The following is a 23,617-nucleotide window of genomic DNA, read 5'->3' on the forward strand; positions in this document are numbered from 1 at the left end:
ATTCTTGGTAATGTTGTTCTGGTCTACAGAAGCGGAAGAAAACTGTTCCTCAGTGCAGGCCCCGTGGGAATCAAAGGGAGCAGCAGACTTAGAACTGGTGTGTAGCTGGGAGGTATGGCTGGATAGCACCAAACATGGTTTGGTGAGGCTACATGGCTCACTTAAGTGTTTGGGTTGTTTTTCACTTAGCAGTGAACATCAGCACATTGCTGCAATGTAACTGGGAATAACTGCAATCTTCTTTGGGCAGATGCTGGACATACAATATTCATTTTGGTATGAAATCAGTCCAGAGCTCAGCTCCTCCCTTTCACTTTTAAGTCTTTGCCAGGCATCTCCCTCTAGTGCTCATAAAAAACCCCAAAAGCACCAAAACAGAAAGTGACTGGTCAGAGTGCAGGAGGCCTGTAAGAATTGAGAGGAGACTGGTTTGATCCATACTACTTGTTTTTCCCCTAACGGCTGCATCTCCATGCACTGAAGTCTTGGTATCTTCACTGAAAGGAAGCTTTGTTTATGTGAGCTACTCTGTACAAGTTCTGTGCTTTTTGTCTGTCTGAACATGCAGTTTCCTCCTCATTCATCTGGAATGCCTGTGAAAAGTAAGTCCAGTTGGTCAGTGGTGGAACTTGGGAATGCTCAAAATGGCTCTGCATGCCATGTACTGAGCCTTCTCCTGTCGGGACACTGCACATGTTCCAGTACGCAGGAGGCTTGGCTCGCATGTGTAGCAACCTCCTGTTTTCTCTACAGGGTAAAATTAAAGCTGCTTTACCTTGTCTAGCTGTGGTACCCGGACACTCAGGTTATTGATGCTCTTTCAGGGTTCTAATTTTAATGGGAGTTTTCACTCAAACAGGCCTGAGGGACCTCTGAAGTCGGTCAAAGTGCAGGTGTTAACCCCGTCTTTATTGGCTGTTACTCTTTTCCTGTTGTTGGCTCAGCGTTTTCTTCTCTGAGAAGCAGATGTATGGTAACTATATATAGCAGAGGGTTGGACACATGTAATTAACATGCCACATGACTTATTAAACAGTCACAAGAAACAATACTGCTAGCTGGTCCTGATCGTGAAGCCAGCCTGTAAAAGACAGTTTGGCACATAACCAGCTCCAAAAGAGGCTATGTCTGTTACTTAAGGTAACAAACAACAGAATAAAAAGAACAAATAGAGTAATAAAAGAAAGGGAATTTACATAAAAATAAAAGCAGCTGGAAATAAAGATAATATAATATGTAGAAATAATCCTACTGTTCTGGTTTAGCTCATCGGATTGTTTCTTCCTCTCCTCATCCCAGTCTTAGCCGAGATGAAGTGATATGGCATTGCACTCACACCTCCTTAAAGGTAGGGAGAAAGGCAGAGTGAATTCATGCTTTTTGCTGTTGCTCTTGGATGGAGCCATTTTTATCCAAGTCTGTGGTAGCCAGGGAACAGTGCATTTAAAAAAAAGAAAAAAGAAGTTGTAAGAACTATGAAAAATTGAAAGGAAAGTGCAGCCATTGAAACGGAGGCCAACCCACTGAGAAATGTCAGGGGTTTTTTTTGTATTTTTCTTCCAGTAGCTGATGTTTTTCTCGTAGCTTTTTTCCCCTTTTTTTAATTAATTCTCTTCCCCTCACTTGAGCCCTGGAGTTCTCTCTGTGGTTTTACTTAGTAGTACTGGTGAGGAAAAGTACGTGAGTGCATATGATACACCTATACACCTCCACGCACTGCACCACACCTCCCCCCATATTTGCACGCTAATAGCTACAGTGACCTAGACAGGTCTCCCTAGAGGGCAAAAGGAGAAAATCCTCCCTCACTGTAGCAACTAGTGTGCAGGTAGGACATTTTACTACAAGTCTGGAGAGTACTGACACTTGGCAACAACTTGCAGAGATCAGGCTTCGGTTAATGAAAACAATGAAACCACCACTTAACTTCCAAATGGATTTCCATGGAGACAGCTAGACAGTAATAGTGTTTGGACTTTTTTATTCAATAAAAGTTTGAGTTATAAATATTCTCCATTTGTTTCCTATTTACAGTTGTAAAATATTTTAGGATAGCCTATCCATCACCTGTCATTCAGCATCTCTATAAATGCCATGAAAACACCATTGTGAAATAAAAATGTCTTATTTTCAGCCCACAAACCCAATTTCCACACACTCGCAAAATAAAATCAAAGGGACAAAAAAGAGGAGAGAAGGAAGTGGAGGGCAGTGAGGGGTGAGAGGAATAAAGTACAGCAGGCAACAATGCAATATTTGCTACACAGTAGCAAAAGAAATGGGTAAAAATTTAGTCTGCTATGATGACAAGCTTTTCAGGACATTTGTTATAGACCAGCGTTGTCCAGTGCATTTCTGAAGGATGAGCTGAAATCCGAATTCATTTTCATTGTTTTCCTGCAATTCCAGGCAACGCTTGGATTTTCGATTCTGGATTGGACCTCCCTTTAAAGATGGGGAAAAAAAGAAGTGTTTGGATTAAACATTGTGAACTTGTTGCATTGCTACTGTGTGATAATATAGATTAGAGAACATTCCAGTGTCCATCTACTAAATGCACTGCTACTGTGAAAAACGTTTCAGTTAGAGACAAGATAAGCACTAGGTTGGGTTTGGAGTGAAGGTTCCCTCTGTCACCAGCAGGTTTAATCTCTGATGCAGTTTGGAATAGCCTCAATTCCTGGTTACTATTTCAGTAAATGGGGTTTCTAGAATTGAGCTGTGTTTCTAGCCATGCTTACCATGAGCCAAAAGCTTTCCTGTTTGCTTCAGTTACCTAGCTTAGTGGCTCTGCTGTACCTCTGAAACATCAAAAAAAGGCAAAAGAGGACCACTGCCTGGGGCAGGGGTGTCCTGTATGTAGGATAAAATGCAAAAAATCATTTATTCTTTGAATTCTGAAATGAACTGTCTTTTATAATCTTATGTTGGTAACCCTCAGTATTGACTCTATTCAATTCTCAGCTTAATATTGCCATATTAAAGCCCTACCTTCATTGTTGAATTGCAGCAAACCTTAAATCACTGGGGCTATCACACAGTTAGCTATAGACCTAAATTACAATTAAATCATCATGTAGGTGACATAAATGACACTTTTTTCCGTTAATTCTTGTTTCAGTTGGTTCTTTCACCCTCTCTCCTGTCCAATAAAGATAATAGATAACTTGTACACATTAGTGTCAGGGAAGTTTCTTCCAAGATATAGAGAGTAGAGTAATTTGCACAGAAGTCTGAGAGTCGGACTTGTGTAGTAGACAATTACTGGCTTTAATCTGCAAATCAAAGAACGGAGTATAAATCAGTACAGATTAGTACAGCTGAAGTATGGAAAGAGCAGCCACATTTAGATTACTTATTTGTACAGTGGGGAAAAAATAGTTGCTATGAAAAAACCCCAAACAACTACCCAACCCCGTATAGAAAAACCACCTCATCGATTTTGTTCAAGTCTGTGTTATACCTTGCATTAGAAAGTCATAACTGTGATAGATTTCTATTATAAACACAAGGATATTGACATAAATTCCATAGAAATGCTTAGTTTGCTTTTTCAGAGAAGGCTGTTCCTCAGGCAAGGGTAGCTTGTGCCATTCAGTACAGGTTCTGCTTCATTCAGACAGTGGGTCTCCTCTCCTCCTATCCTACCAGTAAAACTTAGTAAGTAAGTACTTCGTCCGGGAAGTGACTTCTAAAAACATTTTTTGAACCTGGCTAATGAAATAGAGAATTAGGCTTGAAAGCTCTAAGTTTTAAATATGGCTTTGGGTAAGAGAGAGACCATTTCTAGAATAATCCACAAAATTCAAAACATGAGGCTCCCATAAATCCTCCTTGGTAGGCCTATGTGCAGTCTAGATACAATTTTCAGTGATTACTTTACTAGACAGACAGGCATACAGTAGGCATTTTAATGTACCTCCACAACAAAATGCTGAGTGAACTGTATTTTCCTACTGCTGTATAACTATTATTGACATTCATATTAATAACGGTAGTTAAATTTGGGTATCTGGTGGGAGCATAAACTCTAAGCTATCTAGAAGCAATAAAACTGCTTGACATACAGGAAATTTGAAGAAACTAGGATGGGAAATTTGTCAAAGCTTTATTATATGCTATTTGTTCCCTTATCCTAAACACACACTCCCCACCCCCCACAAGTTACTTTGACCTTCTAAAGCTCACTGCGGTGAGATTGGTTTCTTTTTTTTCCAAATTAATTCAATGAGCTTTGAATTAGGTGTTTTAGACATAAAACACCAAAGTAATGGATATTTTCTCATTGCCAAAAGAAACAGTTGTGGTGTTTTGTTATTTTCTTCCAGCAAAACATATGGTTTCTATTCTTAATGAAAACTGTTGATTATGTTTTTTTCTCTGCATAGAGTCAGTGTTGCATGGCACGCAGGTTCAGCTCCCTGGGTTTAAATTGGGAATTACAGTTTACCACAAGTGCTTCTGTTTAAACCCAAAACTGAGATCGAGTTCCTTGTGCTTCCAACTGATGCTGGAGGTGCTCGTCTTGCTGTCATTTAAGTTAACTAGTTCTGTATCTTTCATTTATCAGTTAGTCCTTGTCTCAGTTTTGGTGTCTAAGACCTCCTCAGCTCAGATCTTGTGCTAAGGAAGCAGGAGAAAGAAGTTCTCCAAAACTAACCAGTTATGGGAGATCAGTTCAGTTCCATTACTTGCCTGATTTTTGGACCTGGGATATGAATCTGGGTATGGTACTTTTAGACCTCTCCTGTCATTTCTAACTTATTAGCATAAGTGAAGGTACAGAATTAATTCTCTCTCTTTTATGTATAGCATGGTGGCTAAAACACAAGTGTTTCTCTGGTACAGCTCTTCTTGCCCGAACTCTGTGAAATGAACTCTGTGGTGTCCATCTTAAGAACAGCTTATATGCTCATGAAGAAGAAGGAGGTAGGATGCTCAGGTCCAGCTGGCTTCAGCAGCTGGGCTGGGGCAAACACCTAGTTTGTTGGCTGCGTTTTGAGAATCCTGTTCCTTGGTGCCTACTTTTTCTCCCCAAGGACTCTGTATGGAGTCTAGTCACCTAACTTAGAGCTCTGTTAGGTAGAGGAAGCCACAGCACTAAGGCTTAAATACTGTCATGCTGAGTTGGAATTTCTTTCTGCCTAACTCCCATTTGTTTCAGTGATCAAGGGTTTCTTTCACTTGAACAGGCCCAAATGCCTTCTATTCCCATTGAGGATTTTGGGGTAGAAGGAGGAGGATGTTCACAGCGGAGACAATGGTTTGCCTTTATTCTAAATCATGCAGAGCACACGTAGGTGTTACAGTAAATGTATTAATGCAAAATACTTTAATATATGCAGTTACATAAACAAAGTGTAAACCACTCCTAAGAAGAAATAAAACAAACAAGCAACCAAAAAAACCACACAAAAAAGCCTCCCCCCCCCTCTTTTCCTGATACGCCCTCATGTGAAATCTGGCTTCTATTTAACAGAAACAAGTGACTTGGGAGATAAAAAGCCAAAGAAGCTCTTTTTGATGTGCTGCAAAGCACTCTGCAGTGGCTACCGAAAATCACCCTGCTTAGTACATCGGAGCTGCTGTATGGAACATAAAAGAGACACCAAAGTTAAGCAGTGGCTAATATGTGTGAATTGCATAGTGTAGAGAGCACAGATGCTTTTAGCAGGACGATATTTTTTTCCAACAAAGAGAAATGCAAAGGCTCAAGTCCTGTTAGAAACAGCACAATTTAGCGCCTAAGAGATGTGAGGTCTGTGCAGAACCAGGACTTAATCCCTCAGAAAGGGTGCAGTCTACACAGCTTTGGTTCCTTTCAGTAAGGATAGAAATGAAAGAATTGCTTTGAAGTACAAGGAGGGGGGCTTGTATAGCACTTACTTAAAATTTCCTGTTGTTAGCCTACTTAATTGTATTCATTTTATTTTCCCCTTCATATGCCTAATACAAGCCTGCGACCATGGGTGATGACTGTGCATCCACTACATGTTGCAAGGCCTGAATGAGCACAGTGTTTAATCATTAAAGCACATGAACTGAGTAACTCCATGGAAAGAAGCAGGGAGCAAGCAGGACTGACACGCTGAAAGCTAACACTACGTTTTGCTGCTCTGATGGGCTGGGCCTCCAAATTACAGTATTCCTGAATGGTTTCTGCAGTCTGTTGTCATCATTAGCATTTGCAACCCTAAAGCCAAATGCAGACAAAGGTGTCCTTTTAGTTAAGTCTTTTTTTTTTTTAATAACAATTTAGCAAATCTTGTATAAAACTCTGACGGTCATGTTTACCACTTGCTCAGCAAAATGGTTTATTGTAATACTACACTTCAGGGTAAGTGAAAGGCACGTTTCCTATCTATCTGGTTTCCTTTCCCCATCCTAGGTAAGACCTCTACTTTCCAATTTAAAGGCAAAAAATTGATAGCCTAAGGTAATGTCTTTAATCATGATACATAAAATATAGTTCTATAGATTGAAACAAGTTAAAGAGGAATTCTGCCCAGTTGAACAGAATCAGGATTAAGATAATTGGTGATGAGAGGCAGCTCGATGGCAGTAGAAGTCTCAAGAGGATAAATAAATATCCAGGTCAACTATTTTATAAAAATAGACTGAATGTGACAGCACTAACAAGTTTGACTGAAAACTTGATGGGTTTTGCAACGCAAATTGAAGCAATTCCTGTGAGAAGCACAAATGCTCTCAATGCCTGCTGGTAGCCTTAGACACATATAAAACTGATCGAGTGCTTCATAAGCATACTTTTAATGTTAACACTATCTCAAGTCACACATCCTGTTATGACCAACAGCTATTGGAATGTGACATAACACACGTAGTGGGGAAGGCAATATTTTTGAATTCCTTTAGAATTATTGTACCTTCTGCATATCTACCATTATGTGAGAGGTCTTCTTTCAAGCCTTTTACTAAAGTAAAATTTATCCAGTAATACAGCATCTAAGAATACCATTTGATGTGCCTGCAAACCATTGCAGTACAAGGATGGTCCAATGTGCATGGTAGGCAGTCCCATGTGAGTCTGTCGTATGTAAAAAAAACCCAAACAAACAACTGGCTTTTAGAAAGCAGCACGTTGCAAGTATATACTTACATATTCTAGGTTAGAGCTGGAGTGCTAAGCTGTGCAAAGTAATTAGACCGTCTTTGCTGAACTGTTCTGTGGCTTTTGTTTTGGTTTATTTGGGGGTGCTGGATGCAGAATTCCCAAACCTCCCCTTCCTGTGTTTGCTCTGCGGGGCAGTAAAGTGGGATAGGTCTTCTCTGGAATACTGGTCCTTGCAGAACCAGGCTTAGTTGAAAGCTGTCACAAAGTTTCTTTAATGTCTAGAAGGCCTCCTAGCCAGAGGGCTACAAAAGGGACAGAACACTGGTACAGCTTTCTTTGCAAATACCACAGATGTTAAATAAAATTTTTTTGTAAAGAAACATGTAGTGTACACACACCATGTAACCTGGAACTCCTGCCCCTCCGTACCACTGCTACTGCAGTACTGGGGTTATATACCATGTTATGCTCCTCAGCTAAATGCCTTCAAAACAAAGCATGTTTTGACTTCACAACAAAAGATGCATTAAGAAGTTTCTGTAAACGCGTATCTAGCCAAAAAGTTCTGAACAGCTCATGGGTTTTCTTGCGAAAAATCTCACCTTATGGTTACTGAATGACAGACCTTTTAATCAGATGATATTTTACTGGTTGCAGTGTAAAATCTTTTTTATTTCTGGCTGCATTTAATAGAAACTTACCATCTTATTTACTCTCTAATTTTCTTCCATAAGAATTCTCTTCAGCAAGAGCCAATTTTCTGTTCTTTGTTGCTCTGAAGTCAGATTGCCAAGGTTGTGTTTCGATATATGAACAAAAAGGCACTCGGCAGGAAAAGAGCAGAGTTGCTACTTCACATAGTTTAGGTATTTTAAAGGAAGAATTCAAATGTGGATATGTGGCATCATTAAAGCTGAATAAATAATTCACAACATCTAATTGACTTGGTTAATTTAGTCATTGTTCGTATTTGGCACATCTGCTAGATGTGATCCATGACATTCCAGGTGTTTAGGTACGTGTGATGGGTTCTGTAGGCTGCAAGGTGTTGTACCGGGTTTCCAAATTTCCCAGAAAAAGCAATGTAGAAAGGGAAAATGGGGAAGTGAGGTTGTTGCTTTAGATTGAACCAGGGCTTCATAAGCTAGTAAGAGCTCTTGGGCATTAAACTTAAGACAGAGTTTGATCACTTGTAAAAATGAGGGATATTAAATGAACTCTAGAGGTTGTCAGCATTACTGAAAATCAGACTGATAGCTCTTCTTCACAAGTTACTGTAAAGTGTACACTTTTGTTACAGAGTTTAAACCTACTTTTTGCTCATCACATTAAAGCTCATGTTATTCTACCTAAAAGAGAAGAAAAGAAGTGCTCTTACCAGCTTGCCTAACCATGGCTATTTCAGAAAAGGTCTTAAAAGGTTACTGAGTGTATCCAATCTTGTCTCACATATGCTATATAGATCGTTGCATTCACTAGTCTGTAACTTTCTATTTGTACCTCAATCAGTGACCTCAAATATTTACATGTTCACTCTACCTTGGAGGCAGAAACTAATCTTCGCTATTGCTTTGATACATTTGAATCAAAAACTTATGCTGAGGTATATATAACACAGATAATCTCCACTCCAAACAGAATGCATGGTCTTCTCATTCATTTCCCCAGAATACTGGGGTAAATTTTCAGTGACTGTTAGTTCACCAAATTTAGTCCTAAAAAAAATTACTTGATTTTTACAGGTAATTTTGTCTTCTATGTGGTCACTTCTGTATGGATGTTGCTGCAGTAAGAAAATATTCATAGTAAAAAGTGAATAATCTATCCCATACAGTAATTCATGTATTTTCAGCATTGTCCATTGCTTGGAAATATTGGATGATGTTACTGAGTTTAGAATTTCTGCTTCATAGTTGTATAAATGATATAGGTATATTTATGCAATTGATTAATTCCTTCTCAAATCTAAAGTAGTATCACAAATTTTCTAATTCTTTGGCGAACAGGTGGTCTGTAAGTAAAGCAGACTCTATAACATGGTCTCTGTTGTTCAAATCTTTCAAAAATTAAACTATTTAAATTGAAATATTCCTCAGTGAAGTATATTGTTAACTGTTGGTCTTCTTCAAAGGCACTTGGTTCCTAATATATTTGATATGGCTACTGTGAAAATAAGGGACATTTAACTGCTATTACGTGTATGAAATATTATACACAGCAGTATTATATATTAAAAAGGTGTCTGATAGCTCTTTAGATTGCTATTTACAATTAGATAGGCAAATGAGAATCTTTACCGGACACTTTTAAAATGTGAATTTATTCCTCCAATACTAACCAAAACTAATTGCTGCGTACAATGTAAGCTTAGGTGGAGTTATAATAGGGATCAGACAAAACATTTCTTAAGGGAAAAAAAATATTTTTTTATTTTTTTTTCCTCCTCCTCCTCACTACTTCTCATGCACTTAGGTTCTGCTGTCAGGCAGCCATCTGAGCACTGGTCTTCATCCACTTGCTGGTACCCAGTGAGTAAATACTATGAAACATCCTCTGACAATGGAATTAGACGCATCATACAACAGTTACAACAATTTAATGTCTACATCACACTTTGTCTCATTCCACTCATTCCGCTACTGAGACATCTGAGTGAGTGTTCAGATTTTACATAATCATAAATGTTACATTTCTATATTGCTGCAACAAATTTTTAATACTGCAGCTGTGACAAATCAAATGATGCAGCCTTATCTGTATGTCCAAACTAGATTTTAGTAACTAGTGGACTGTACAATCATTTCCTGTTTTGTTTAATCTAGATTGGCTATAGGAATGTAGAGCAGTCTAGGTTCCGAGCACAGTCATTTAAAGGTGTAATAGTTAAATACACAATACTATTATTATTTAAATAAAAGCAATTCAACCTGGCAAAAGGAAATGCAGTTTCATACAGAGAATGTAATTGGAATAGAAAATAAATTACAGAGAAACAGCATAAAAATCAGGAGTTGAATGTAAGGTTTTATACCTATCAGTAATATTTTCCAAATATATAAAAAATTTTATCATAGATTTATAACAGACTACAAAGGCCCATTGTTAATAGCAAGATTAAGAAAATAATACCGCTCAAAGAAATAAATTCAAGTCTTCACTGAAATACAAAGAAGCTCTTCAGGATAGGATAGCTGAAAACACATTTTACTACAGAAAATAGCGATAAAACTAAGAAAATTGAAACAGGCTTTGGAGTGGAATACATTAGCCAGACTAGAAAGATCATTAGGGATTTTTCAGAAAGTAAACACGAATCATTACTCTATCAGCAGTGGCCAGGAAATCTTTCTGACATATTATTAGAAAAACATCTGCAGAAACAAATATTCTAGGTATACAATATGATATTTAAAATTAATTACGGCATACTGTTTCAGGGGGGAGCGAGTGGGAAGTAGTTAAAAAGGGAATCTTTTATCCATACATAGCCCTGATAATTGTGGCTAAATGCAGATTTTACAGCTGAACATATTGTTTGGTTTTGTTTTGGCAATAAATCCAGATGATGATGTATTATGTTGACCTTCTGATTGCTAGGATTACCCATTAAGTCCTTTGTAAAAAAGGAAAAACTAGCTTTATGCTATGCAGGTGATAATGACGTGCACGGCTTTTCCAACTACAGCTGCTGTCCCGAGTAACAAGTTAACAGGACAATTCATTTAGAAATAAATTGAATGCCTTTTTGAGAACTGACAGTCACAGAAGACTAAGCTCCAGAAATTTATGTCGGTGAGAGATGATACACAGGTTGACATTTTCTGAAATTTTTTTCTATTAAAGGGGATGCTGTTTGTAAGTGTCTCTTCTGTATCTTCCTTTTGCCATATACTGCCTACTGTCCTACTTGGTAGCATTCAGAAAACTGTAAACGCAGAACCCACTAAACTGAGTAGTCGCTGGCTACTTAGTGCTCTGAATTCAATACTCTAATGTTCTGAATTAGAATTTAAGATGTGTTTCAACATTATGTATGTTAACAACAACTGCTACATTTTATACCTCCTTCTACTAGCAGGAGTGTTAGATACAGGTAAATCCCGTGTTTCTAAACATCTCTGGAGTCTTGAGTGAGACCTGACCTAGAGAAAAGAATCCAGAGTTAATGCTCTGCACCAATGGTTTCTGCGGGGTGACTTTAACTAAAAAATAGAAAATCTTTTCTTATACAATCCTTCTTTTCATGGATTGAGCCATACAGTAGCTGCCTGTGTCAAGAAAACAGTATTATAACTAGGAAAAAGATGGGAGTGCTGGATACATTGGCTTTATTTGCATGTTTTACACATACATTTTGTGAAAAGCTTAGAAAAGTTACCTTTTTCTCTTTCATTCTGAGATTACATATAAATGACTTCTGCAAACAAGTCAGGCTTGATTTATCTGCCTTGATCTAGGCTGGCTTCAAGATGTCTAAAGTAGAAGACAGAGGAAGGCAACAAAGATGCTCTGAAGTGTGATGGAATATTCAAATGGTGGGGAATTACAAAATACACTAGAATGAAATGAAAATAGGACTTTGCTTAGGATGTAAATGAAATCTGACTTCAGTGATCAGAAGTACGAATACCTGTGAATACCAGTGTGAAACTGGTAAATGAACTTTCTAAGGAAAAAAGGATTGTTAGAGTTAGCAATTTGCAACAACTACTGTGATTTATGTGGGTAAGGAAACCTGTTGAATTCATTGTCGCAGGCATCAATGTTCAGTGACTGACAAGATGGTTTTAGTGGGGTAGGTTAATTTGAAGAGCGCTGATAAAACAAGTTTTTATAGGCATGCTAGGATCATTCAGACAAATCAAATCTTGGTCTTCATGAAGAGAGCACATTAGGGGTCAAGAAGGGAATCCTCCTCCTGATATTACAGTGAACTGCTGGCTCAGAATAGAGCTGATTTCTCTGAAACAGCAAGCATTGACCATTGCCTGCGGAAGTCTTCTGGATGACATAATTAATCTAGTTAAGTTTCTGATCTGTGATGTGGCAAATTGTGTATTCCTAGGTTTTGCCTTTTTGTTTGGTTTTGAAGCAATCATCACTTCTGTACATGTTGCTTTCTAAGGCTCATTCTGCATTGCTTGCCTGTGCAAACTCTTGTTAACATGTCTTCCCTCTCTACTTCTGAGTGCGCACAAGATGCAAGATTAGTTTGCTAATGAAAATCCATTCACCACGTGCACCTGAAGATCATGTCTAAGAGCACCTTACTGTCTTATTCTTTCTCTTTTTCTCCTTATGAATAAAAATATTGTTCTAACATAGCATACCTAGAAAACTAATGTAAAGAAGAAAAGTTCACATTATTGTTTCTCAACCTTAGCACAGGGGATACCTAGTTATTCAACTTCAGCCAGACAAAAAAGAAACTCCTTTCAGCACAATTAGAAAACTCAAGATTTTTATATTTTCCCTAGGAAAGATGAGATGTTTTCCCTAGACACCTGAACAGATTTCCAAAGACTTATGGATTTTAGATGAGAGAAAATACGCATTCTTATTTCTTTGTGAGATGTAACTCTTACTAAAATGTAACTCTTTTGGAAAACAAAAATACTGAATGACAATTTTATTTCTTGTGTGTGTGTGTGTGTGTGTGTGGTGTATTCAATTAGCCTAGGTTTTCTAATCTGAGTGCTCAATATGAAGGCTTCCTAACTCATTTTAACCCAGAAACTGAACTGTTTGCATTGTCATTATATACTTAGGATTAAACCAATCCCTAGAGACCAAGAAATAAATTGAGTGCCAACTGAAGAAAATTAAGGAATGATTTGCACTAGTATTTCAACTGATCTGCATATTCTCATGTGGGAATTTAGGTTGAGCTCTTTGGGACTTTGGTCACACTATCTAGTTATTGAAAATGCCTTTCTCCCTAGTAACCACACAAATCTGTTGCTGATTATAATTGATATTGGGAAAGGAATGTCCCTGCAGCTGCAGCACAAACCTTGCACAGTATACTCAGACAATAATGGAAATAATCTGGTTTTTGTCTGTTATACTGGGTGTTGTCACTGTCAGGTTCAGGATACCAGACTTGATGCCCTGATCATCTCACTAAATAGCAAACGCTCTTTTCTTGTCATGTATATCATTATTGTATCCTGATTTAATTGCCTTTCAAGTGAACATTTTTCTCAGTTATTTGCATCTTGGATTGCAGGGTGTTACTTGGTAGCCAAACCTTACTTACATAAATATTGTTCTTGTCTGTATTGAAATTAAAGATGCAACTTTTACTGACTTGATCAGGACAGAGTTTTGTTTTCATCTGGGAACTTAGAAATAGTGAAAGATGTATGCTAAAGGTAAACATACTTCCATCCATCCTGCAGCTGAGGAATGCAGAACCCAAGAAGTGAATGGTCCAGTAATGCTGAAGAAGGACTGAGATCAGAGCTCAGATCTCCTGAAGCCCAGCCACTTCATTTGGTAAGTGTTGGTTATCAGTCCAGTTGTAGAAAACATTCTGGATTTGGCCATTGTTTTGCATGTCTCTCATTATAATGCCATGCAATACCTTGTCAGCAGCAGCTGTCATCTGCGATTTTTGGATGGAGCTTATCTGGACATCACAAATTAGGGAAAATCAGGTGGAACTAGGACAAATGATTTCCTTGTAAATAAATGTGGTGTTTAAAATTATATGCTAAAATATGCAAATAGGGTATCTGTTTTGAAGGAAAAACATGGCTATGTGTTAACTTCCTTCTAAATTAATTCAGCACAAGTGTCCTTGGAGCTTAAATGTAGTCCTCGAGAGAGTAAATACTGCATAATGTGATATGCTGGAAAAGACTTGAAATGCACCCACTAAAAGCTCATTTTACTGCTCTACTCGCACACAAACTTTCTAGCTGGCAAGTTCTACACCTAATTTGCAAAAATTAAAACTTGCTACTAAAGAAGTACTCCAAATAGAAGACTAAACTTATACAAGGAAATTTTGGTTACCGTTAACTACAGCAGCAACTGCAAGCAAATTTAACACCAATTGCTAAAGCACAGTATTATATAGTAATATTTGTATTTAATATTTTTTCTGCATGTGTTTTGCATATACATTTTCATATTTAAGTTGACGTCAGGTATTCATTCAATATGGAGAAAGACTGAATGCTTTCAGATTTTTGTACTTTAAAACAATTCCGTTTGCATGAATGGGACTAGAGTTTGTAGGCTTATAGTAAGACATAGTTCAAGGAGTATGAAAAACAAATACTCTAATACACCTGTTTTTAAAAAGTGTTTAATATAACAAGAATATTGGTTAAGTTGCACATGAATTAGGGACAAATTTACTAGAGCAAAAAAAAATTAAAACATTAACTATCATTTTCATGTGTAAGCAGAACAATGGTTCAGGTTCCTTGTCTTCCAGCTATAACACCTTGTGTAGTTATCCAGTTAGTTCAAATATTAAGTACAGGTAAGCTAAGGGAATATTTGATCAAAGATGGGCAAAGAGTAGCTAAGTATAGAAAAAAGTGCTGCTAATGTACTGGACCCATATGCCAACACTGCACTGAGGCCCCTGGGGCTTGTGGAAATGCTCTTTTGTGGTTGAGGTTTAAAACTGAAAACTCTGTGACACTGGTCATTTAAAATTCAGATAGCCTCAGTAAAAATATGGGGCTTAACCTAGTCTGTTGGCTCAATTAATTGAATAATTAGGTTCTGTTTTTCTTTATATTTCTCCTGCAGGATCACAATCACTTTCTGTTCTGAGTTCTTGCACAGATAGCACTGCATTATTATATAGCTGTATATATATAATATAGTCCATATAATATAGTCCTACACTGAAAATACATATTGAGTATATTTGCATCCTTTGGGGTTAGAAGTACAGCATAAATTCAAATTCTTGATAAATTAATGATGCTGTTTTTCTACCCTGTGGCTCTCATAATGGAAGGATCTGAAGAAGTTAATGGGGACCATTGTTCCCTTAGACACAGTGCTCTACTAAAATTAATGCCTCTCGTACACCGATGTCCTTGGCTAATATATATGGGTTGAAAACTGGGAGTGGACGTTAGAAGGAAACTGTCTACTGTTTAATGGTGTTAGCCTCCACTTCTGCACTGTGTACACTCAGCAAAGGGTCATATGATATTGGTACAGAGATTCTCTGCTTGCTTCACAGGCTTCCAATTTAATCCTACCACACAATCTGCACCCTGTATTCCCTTACTTGTTTGGGATGTGTTTCGGGTAATGGTTCCAGCTAGCGGTAGTATTGCACATCCTTTAATTTTGTAAGATAAAGGCAGGTAAGAATAATTCAGAATGACTGTCTGGCAAAGGCCAAAATCTGTAGGAGGAGCAAGATGTAAATGCTTTCAGTAATTTTAAGGTCTATAGCCACACAGAATATCTATTTATCTATTATCTAACATGTTTTTAAATGTGATCTGAATAATCACATTTATCTGTGGAATACTGTACCAACTAATTCATTTGCTCTCGTCTGTCTTCCCTTTTCCTTCCAAAGCAATTCCTACTGTGATATTTTGGAAATTATACATATGGTAACTACAGTCGTCAGCAACAAATTTTATTTACAGCTTCTCAGGACAGCATAAACCACCCCCTCTGAACACTTCTGAACTGGAAGATTTTCTGTGGAAACCTGCAACACTGACTAGAATCACAATCTCCTCCATAAAATGTAAAAGCAATGTTAGCAGCGCAGGCAGATGCAACTGCTACTGGATATGGGTACCCGCCGGTGCTGAGCATAGCCTTTGCACAGCCTCTTCCTCCCATGAGGTCTGCGATGAGTGCCCACTCTTCTTACCTTTCTATGGCAACCACACTGTTGGCTGAATTACTTAACAGAGCTTGCTGTACTGAAAAGGATTCAACATGGAACAGCCTTAAAAGCATTCATCTCTTCATTTTTTAGGTCTGCCTCGTGTCCATCCTTATACCTCTTCTTGCACAGAGCCCTCACATGTCACATTTCTCACAACAGCAAATAGTGACAGCATAGCTAGTCTCCTTAGAAGCATAAGAAACAGTCGCATCCCTATCCAGCTAAATATAAACATGAAGACACTTCAAGATAAAGAGTAATTATGGAAAAACTTCCTCCTTTTGCCCTTGTTTTGCTGCTGGAGGAGTCTTAACATGCCGTAAGTGTACTTTCTAGATGACCTGCTGGTCACCCAGCTGATGTATGTAGAGATGAGTTTTACTCACAGGGCAGGTGTTACGTCACAACTGCCTTTTTATCAGCAATAAACCTCAGAAATCAGACTGGAGACTGAGAAAATTCTTAAACAAAGAAACCCATACCCCCCCCCCCCCCCTCCAAAAAAACCCTGACTGCAGCATTTAGAATGTACTATTTCTTAGCACACAGAAAAACCTTGATAATGTAAGATAGTCAGTTCAAAAGAGCATGGTTTTGGCCATAAGCAGTTTCTACTGAAAGATGTCGCAAGGAGATATCTGACCAGGTGCACTGGCCTCACTCTCCTACATCTCGGTGCCCCTTCGCTGTCACACAACAGACCACGTAATGCAACCCCTACAGCAGTCCCAAGGACAGCAGCTTGACTGAGCATGTGGACAGTGACTGTCATGCAGATGTGCTGCTGACCTGATGCCTCCTGCAAGCATTTGGTTACGGGGGGGACAGGCTGCTGCTGCCAGCACACTGCACGTGCGCCTGCTCCGTGCCGTAAGGAGCTCACAGGGTGTGAGCAGGACTAATTGTTCACTACTACATAAGGGGTGCTCAGTAGCAACTGAGATTAATTTTTGCTTTCCTGATGATTCATGACGCCAGAGCAGCTTCCTTGATACCGTGTTTAAATTAATATTTTAGTAAAATTCTGATCATTTTACTACCATGTAATTCTGTCCTCTCTGCCTTGTGTAATTTCTGGGAATTACTTGCTATTTTGCTATAAGGTCTTTTTTTGCTCAATTAAATGAAAAAGTGGCGAGACAGACTGAACTAGGTGAACTGGCAAACACCTAGAAGACTTTTCAGCATGAAAGTATTCCCAAAATAAGCATTTCCCTTAAGAGAAGACTTGACAAACAACCTGAACAATAAAATTCTTGAACACTACCCAGTTGACTGGAGTCTTTTCAGGGCTAATTTACATAATTTGACATAATTACAGTTATAAACACTTGAAGAAGCCTTGGAAGGAAGAATGTCACTGAAGCCCACATTTTATTGGATCGTGTTGCACTTGGCAGCTGTACAAAACTGTGGCGCACGGAAATTTGCTCAGATGGATCCTGATTATACAAACACATAATATGAGCTTTGAATGCTCAATGCAAGTTTGTCCAGTACAGAAGGATACCACGGTCTCCCAAGGCCTCTGTCCAGTCAGCCAGTATGATATATAATGAAAACAGTTTGAGGTACTGGTGGCAGTTCCCTCCATATGAATGCCCATTAAACGACTATTTTGTCCACAACATAGCAGTGAACATCTGAGTATCTGACTCCAGCCGCCTACAATTGAAGGTAGCAACATAACTTAAAATTTTAAAACCAAACTAAAAGATAACTTGATGTCTCTTTTTTAAATTTAAATATACACACATACACACACAAGTGTATATATGTGTATACACGCACAGACTTCTAATCAAAGATGCAAATTAAGAATTAAATAATTCTGCAATAGAACTACAGAAGCAAGACCACTAGCTGAGGATGACCCCTATTTTCTACTTCTGTCATAAGGATTTCTCTCATCATTAGATTTCAACAATGCAAGGGAGGAGGAAAATGTTAACTGAAGAATCCTTTTTCCAAAAAGCTGTATAGTCTTCTATCAACCAGTCTGAAGTCCATGTCCCACCACACACTATTAGGGTGCCTCTCAGAATATATAGTGTGTTTTGCAGAAAAATGAGAAAGCTTCCTCATTCAAATTTTAAGATACGTGTCTGGAATGCAGGGCAAATACTGATTTTTGTGCTGGTCAGGGAAATCTAGTTCAATTGGTTTACCCTGCTTTGGTTGGTAAGTCTTGTTCCCATTTCCTTTCTGAGACAATTTCTCTACTTGCACTGCTCTATTTTTATTTATCTGTATCATCAGACATTCTTGTTGAATCGCTAGAGAATCCAGAGAAGTGAAAGCATACTTGCAGCCAAAGGGAGGTGCTATAAAAAGCTATGGCCGGCATCTACATTTTAATTAATATTTCACAAACTTCAAGACTACATAAGCATCAATACTTACAATCCTGCTTATTTTCGGTAGTTCTGCTCACTGCATAATATGGAAAATAAATACCAGAGCTTTAAAAACATAATAAAAAAGACTCTTTTCAGATAAACAGCTTCCAGTGTATTCACAGAAACACATCCTTTCACCAGACTAAATGGGAGCATTTCAAATGGAGTTCATCAGCTGATCTTGGCAATCCTTGATTACTCTCATTAACTTTCTTCTAGCTTACAGAGGGGCTGTGTACCATGCTGTATGTTGAGAAATAATGGCATTTTAATTGCATTGGGTATTAACAAAATCCTTTCTGAACAGCAAGCTTTTAATTATTTCATTTGTCTCTTAATTTATCATAAGGAAACAACTAATTAGCTTTCACTTCTCCTGGGCAGAAGTTTCTTTGTAGAAGACTTAAGTACAGTCCATGGAGCCTAGTTTAACAGCACTGCACCTTCACTGGGAAATTGTATTTGGAACATGAAATGGAAATACAGACAGAAAACAAACCTAAAGTAGTTAAATACCATTTCTGAAGCTTTTAATAGCTAAATTATCAATGCATTCTACTGCTGCTCCCCAAATCAGATCTAATGTAATTAGGATTACAAAACAGCAGCAATATTCTGGAGTAGAAACCATTAATTGTCACCAAAGGGTTGGGTTATACAGAGCAATCGCTGAATAGGTGGACAGTACTAACAAGTTACTGAAATACTATTTAAATAAATATTAATTATACTTTTTTAAAATGGTACCGAAAATCAAGTGCAGAGATGGCCACAGTGAGCCCCCACGCTCACAATGAGACTATTTTTACAACTTCAGAGAAGACATAATTAAAACTCTGCCCTTAAGGAGACTGAAAGTGAAAGCTGGGATGTCTTTCCAGGTTAGGGATTTAAGGTCTGCAGCTTTAGAGCTACCCCTTAAAGACAAAGATCTGGATTACTTCAAAGTATAAATACAAATGATGTTAATAGTATGCTGTATTGATTACTGTCCAAATGCTCTCTGCATTAGGGTGGATGCGAAACTGTATTACCAACGTCCTAAAATAGACTGAACATGGCTGTTGAAGTCAAAGAAAAAAACCAACAAACTAATGAGCTGGCAGAAAAGATATTCGCAAACCCACGTGGATGATACAGAAAAACTAAATGCAGGGATAGAATTACCTTAATGCTGAGCCTCAGCCCATGGGCTGGAGTACACAACTAGATTCGTAGCTTCAAAGCTGCAGAGGAGCAACTGTGACCAAACTTGCACTAGCTATTAAATTTTTCACAGAAGCTAAGTCAGGTACTTGGTTTAGAAAGCATTGTAATCTAAATTTTATTTATCCTAAGCAACCGACATGTCAGTACCTGACATGGTAAACTTCCGATGTCTTAATTCTTACCTTAGGAAAATCTTACCTTCCTTCGAAAGACCAAATTTGACTATCTTTAGCTTCCAACCATTGGAACCTGTTTTGTCTTCAGGATAACCTATGTCCCTCTGTGGAAACACTGGTATGCTTTGAGTCACCTTGCCACTTCCTCTTAGCTAACCTGAACAGAGTGATCTCCGTAAGCATTATATCACAAAGTGTGTTTCCTAGCCCCATAACTTTTGGGGCTTCTTTATAGTTCTCCCTTGTATTTCTAAATCAGTTATGACATGCGGACACCAGGCCTGGACTCAGTGTCCTATCAGCATTGTCATCACTGTGAAATCATTTTTCAGCCTTCACTTGCGCTTCTTTCTCTCTCTCTCTCTCACACATAAAAGCATTAGCCTTTTTAAGTAAGGAACTGCACAAGTAGCTCATGATGAGGCTGTTATCATCAATGACCCGCTATCCCCTTTTCTGAGTTGCCACTTCGAAAAAACCAAATAACAAAAACGCTTTCTGTTTCTTGCTCCTAAATAGGTTACTTTGCATTTGACTCTACCAAAATAACTTTTACTTTTTTTAATTGAGATAATTCTGTAGCAGTCACTCTGCCTTAGAAACAAATAATTTCTTGTGACCTCAGAAAATAGAACACAAGTTTTATAACCTCCTAAGGTAGCTGACATTGGGATCAAATGTAAACATAACTTCCTGCCTCCGTGCAAAGAAAGCAAGGATAAATCTGGTTCAGTTCTGTTAGTAAAGAGATTACTCACACTTCAGATGCAGAAATAGAGCTTTTGAACTTTCTGAAATGTCTGCTGAGTAAGAATTACCTGAGTAAACTGCCAGTAAAGCTTCATTCTCTTGGCTTTGGCATAATTGCATTCAATGAGCCTGGGCCTGCTGTTCACGTCCACCAGGCATCTGTTGTCATCATCGTCGATAGTGGGACTCAGAACACCCACATGGAGCTGCTGATTGCTTGTGTAATAAACATTCTGCAACAGGAAGCACAAACAAGATTTGTGGCCTCTAGACAGAAGCAGCACTTTTACCAAAAAGCTAATGGCAAAGATAAATATGCTGAATAGCAGTAGGCTGACCCCATAGTGGCTTTTAAATTATTTCCTTTCATGCAGGAGGCAACAAAACATTTAAAAGTTGTTCTAAATTAACAATTAATTGTTACCAACAAGTAGATGCTGGTTAACTATTTAATAAGAAATATGCAAACAAAACTGCTTGTTGTCTTATTGTGTGCCTTTTTACTTCTGTTTCCTATGGTCATGCACCATGGGTCTTCAAAGAGCAAGATGTACACCCTCTAGCAGGAAGTGGGGTTAGTCTGAGTATTGCCATCAACTGATTACACTATTTCATCTGAGGATAGTATCTAACCGGAGAGGTAAGAAAAGAGAACGGCAGCACAACAGTTCAGCAGGAAGGATCTCAATCTTTTATACGACACATAAAAAGATAAATAGAAGGTTTTCTACAAATGCTAAAAAACAGATTTGAGGCAGCTAACCAGAATCCAGTATATACAATAAAAAGTTATTAGCAGTTGGTGACAGACAGATACATGGCAGGAAAGAGACCAGAATGGCCATGTTTCAGGCTATTTGTTCTCATTTTATTTTGTATATGTCAATACACACAGACATAAGAGACTGGAAAAAGGGACCAGATGCTGACTGCTCTGGATTTGTAGCAAAGGAGTGCTCTCGTCGGCCTCGGTGATTATAGTTATGACTGAAGGCACGACACTATTATAGTACACAAATTCCACTCTGACTACAACAGATACGTGGATGGTTTCTCTAGAAGGAAGAAAAAGAAGGAAGGTGAGCTTGCCAGACAGAGTCAATAACGTGTCCTCTTGAAGATAACAGGTTACATATAAGCCCAGAAAGGTTAACACAGGACTATGCTGGGATTGTCTGTTTGCTAATCACAAGCAGAATTTATTTTGCTAAAATCAGACCTTCTTCCTGAGAGGACCATGAGAAAGATGAAATGGCAACTTCATGCTTTAGGAACCTTATCCGGTAAGGGTAGGTCTAAGGCTTTGACAACTCTAGTGGTATCAGAGTCACAACAGACAAGAGCTGGACAGATGCACCAAATTAATGTTCCCGTCATCTTACTGTATCCATTCTATGTGTCTGTAACAAAAGGAGAGCTGGAAATTATATGGTGATGTTTCTGTGCAAGACTATGTCCTCTGTTTACCCTCCTGGAACACTTCTGGGGCAGATGCGCAGCAAATGTAAACTGACATAGTTGCATAAAAGTTAATGAAGTTACCATTAATGGTTTACACTAATCAAAGTTTTGACCCCCTTCATCTGGTTTCATTCTTTTCACCCCACAGAAATGATAACAGAAATCTGAGCTGGCTGAACTAAGGCAAGTCTAGGTTTTAAGAGTCCAAATAGAGAAAAGTTGAATAGTTCAGTGATGCCTTACAGGAGAAGAGAAGGGTAAATAAAAGGACCTAGCAGAGCACATTTCCAAAATGGCTGGTTGTTACTGATTGAAGTAAACAGTAAGAACTGTAGAAGGGCTAACAAGACCACACCCCAACAGACTCCATCCATAAGTTAGATAATTAACATTCCTGCAAACAAAACTGGTGCTTTAGAAGAGCAATAAATATTGAGAATGCACTTTCTAGACAGACCAACGGCAACTATTTTAGATATGTTTTAAGATTTATCCAGATGCTTTTTTTGGAGAGAGATTGAGGTAGTGATATAGCAAGTCAGTAAGATCAAGATGATCTTTTTAAGGGGATTGTTAATACACTGACTCTACAGACAAACATTTTGTTGCAGCTCATTTGCCTCTTACCTAAAATTACTACTAGAAAAATGAGAGGGAAATTGTCAGTTATTTGCATTTTTTTTTACTAACAGAAAGTTATTTGTTAATTCAATTTTCTCAGCACATTGTCACCAGAGATGACATGGTAGAAGAAAATCAAGGGGGTTTGCATTTTTTTCTTTTCTTTTCTTAAAGATACACATCAGTCACTGAAAACAAATGAGCAGGCTTGGCTGTAACTCTGAGAAGTCCACAATATAGCTCAGGGTTACTTGTGCAAAAAAAGTGGTGTACCTGCAAACCCTCAGGGCTGAGCTGTTTTTATTAGCTCAGTCTCCTCAGCCTTTCAGAGAGTGACCTGAAGGTAATAATTTCATCTTCCTGGATAATGCAAGCCCAACTCACAGTGCAGCTTCACCAGGTGTTTTTTTAGTGTCAAATCAGCAATGGTTCAGTCTAGGCAGCCTTCTGGGCAGAAGCAGAACGATGGCTCTGGCTGGGGGAATTACCCAATTCTGTTTGTTGGCAAAACTGTACAGAAATAGAACCATCAAATGCACTTATGCTTAATAGGGATAATTAGCAGGTTGATCTTTATCTTTAGAGAGCTCACCCTACCTACTAATCTCACTTCATTTTTTATTATGGACCAGTTTAGAAAAAGAGGTGTGAAATCTTGTATTCTCACCTAGTACTGGGAAAAGCACCTTTCAGCTCTTAAGTGGCATGTAAAAATAAGCTCAAACTGAAACAGACTGTGGTACGGTGGCAGTTAGTCCTTCTAATTAGGCTCTTTCAGGATGCTGCTTTGCTTATCCAGTAATATGGATATTATTTAATTATTCTATATATTCATTATTATAAATATTTTACTATCTTACCCAATAATACCATATCTTTTTTCAGAATTGAAAACATTGCACAACCTAGTAATTTAACTACTATGTTTTCCTAATGGAGGAATCACATGAAAAGCACATACCCTCTACAAATTCTACTTGAGCAGCACGCTAGCAAACAGTGAGGTATCGGTTTGTGTTGCACTTGGCCAGAAAAGTTT

The 23,617-nt window shown here is 38.2% G+C and overlaps 1 protein-coding gene across 2 annotated transcripts in view; it reads right to left on the bottom strand.

The window, feature by feature from the left end:
• Nucleotides 1-1,976: 1,976 nt before the first annotated feature.
• The window catches only part of GALNT18 (polypeptide N-acetylgalactosaminyltransferase 18), a 257,349-nt gene continuing 235,708 nt past the window's right edge, over nucleotides 1,977-23,617 (bottom strand). Inside the window, exons 11-12 of one of the 2 annotated variants that reach the window (XM_049819940.1) lie at nucleotides 20,565-20,729; nucleotides 1,977-2,445 (exon numbers count right to left, since the gene is read on the bottom strand). In XM_049819940.1, coding sequence (XP_049675897.1) covers nucleotides 2,299-2,445; nucleotides 20,565-20,729 — 312 coding nt within the window. In that variant the 3' untranslated portion in view covers nucleotides 1,977-2,298. The remainder of the gene's footprint in view (nucleotides 2,446-20,564; nucleotides 20,730-23,617) is intronic. The other variant, XM_049819941.1, reaches the window with a different exon arrangement.

This window comes from Accipiter gentilis, chromosome 17 (genome assembly GCF_929443795.1).
Source record: "Accipiter gentilis chromosome 17, bAccGen1.1, whole genome shotgun sequence".
Taxonomy (NCBI): Eukaryota; Metazoa; Chordata; class Aves; order Accipitriformes; family Accipitridae; genus Astur; species Astur gentilis.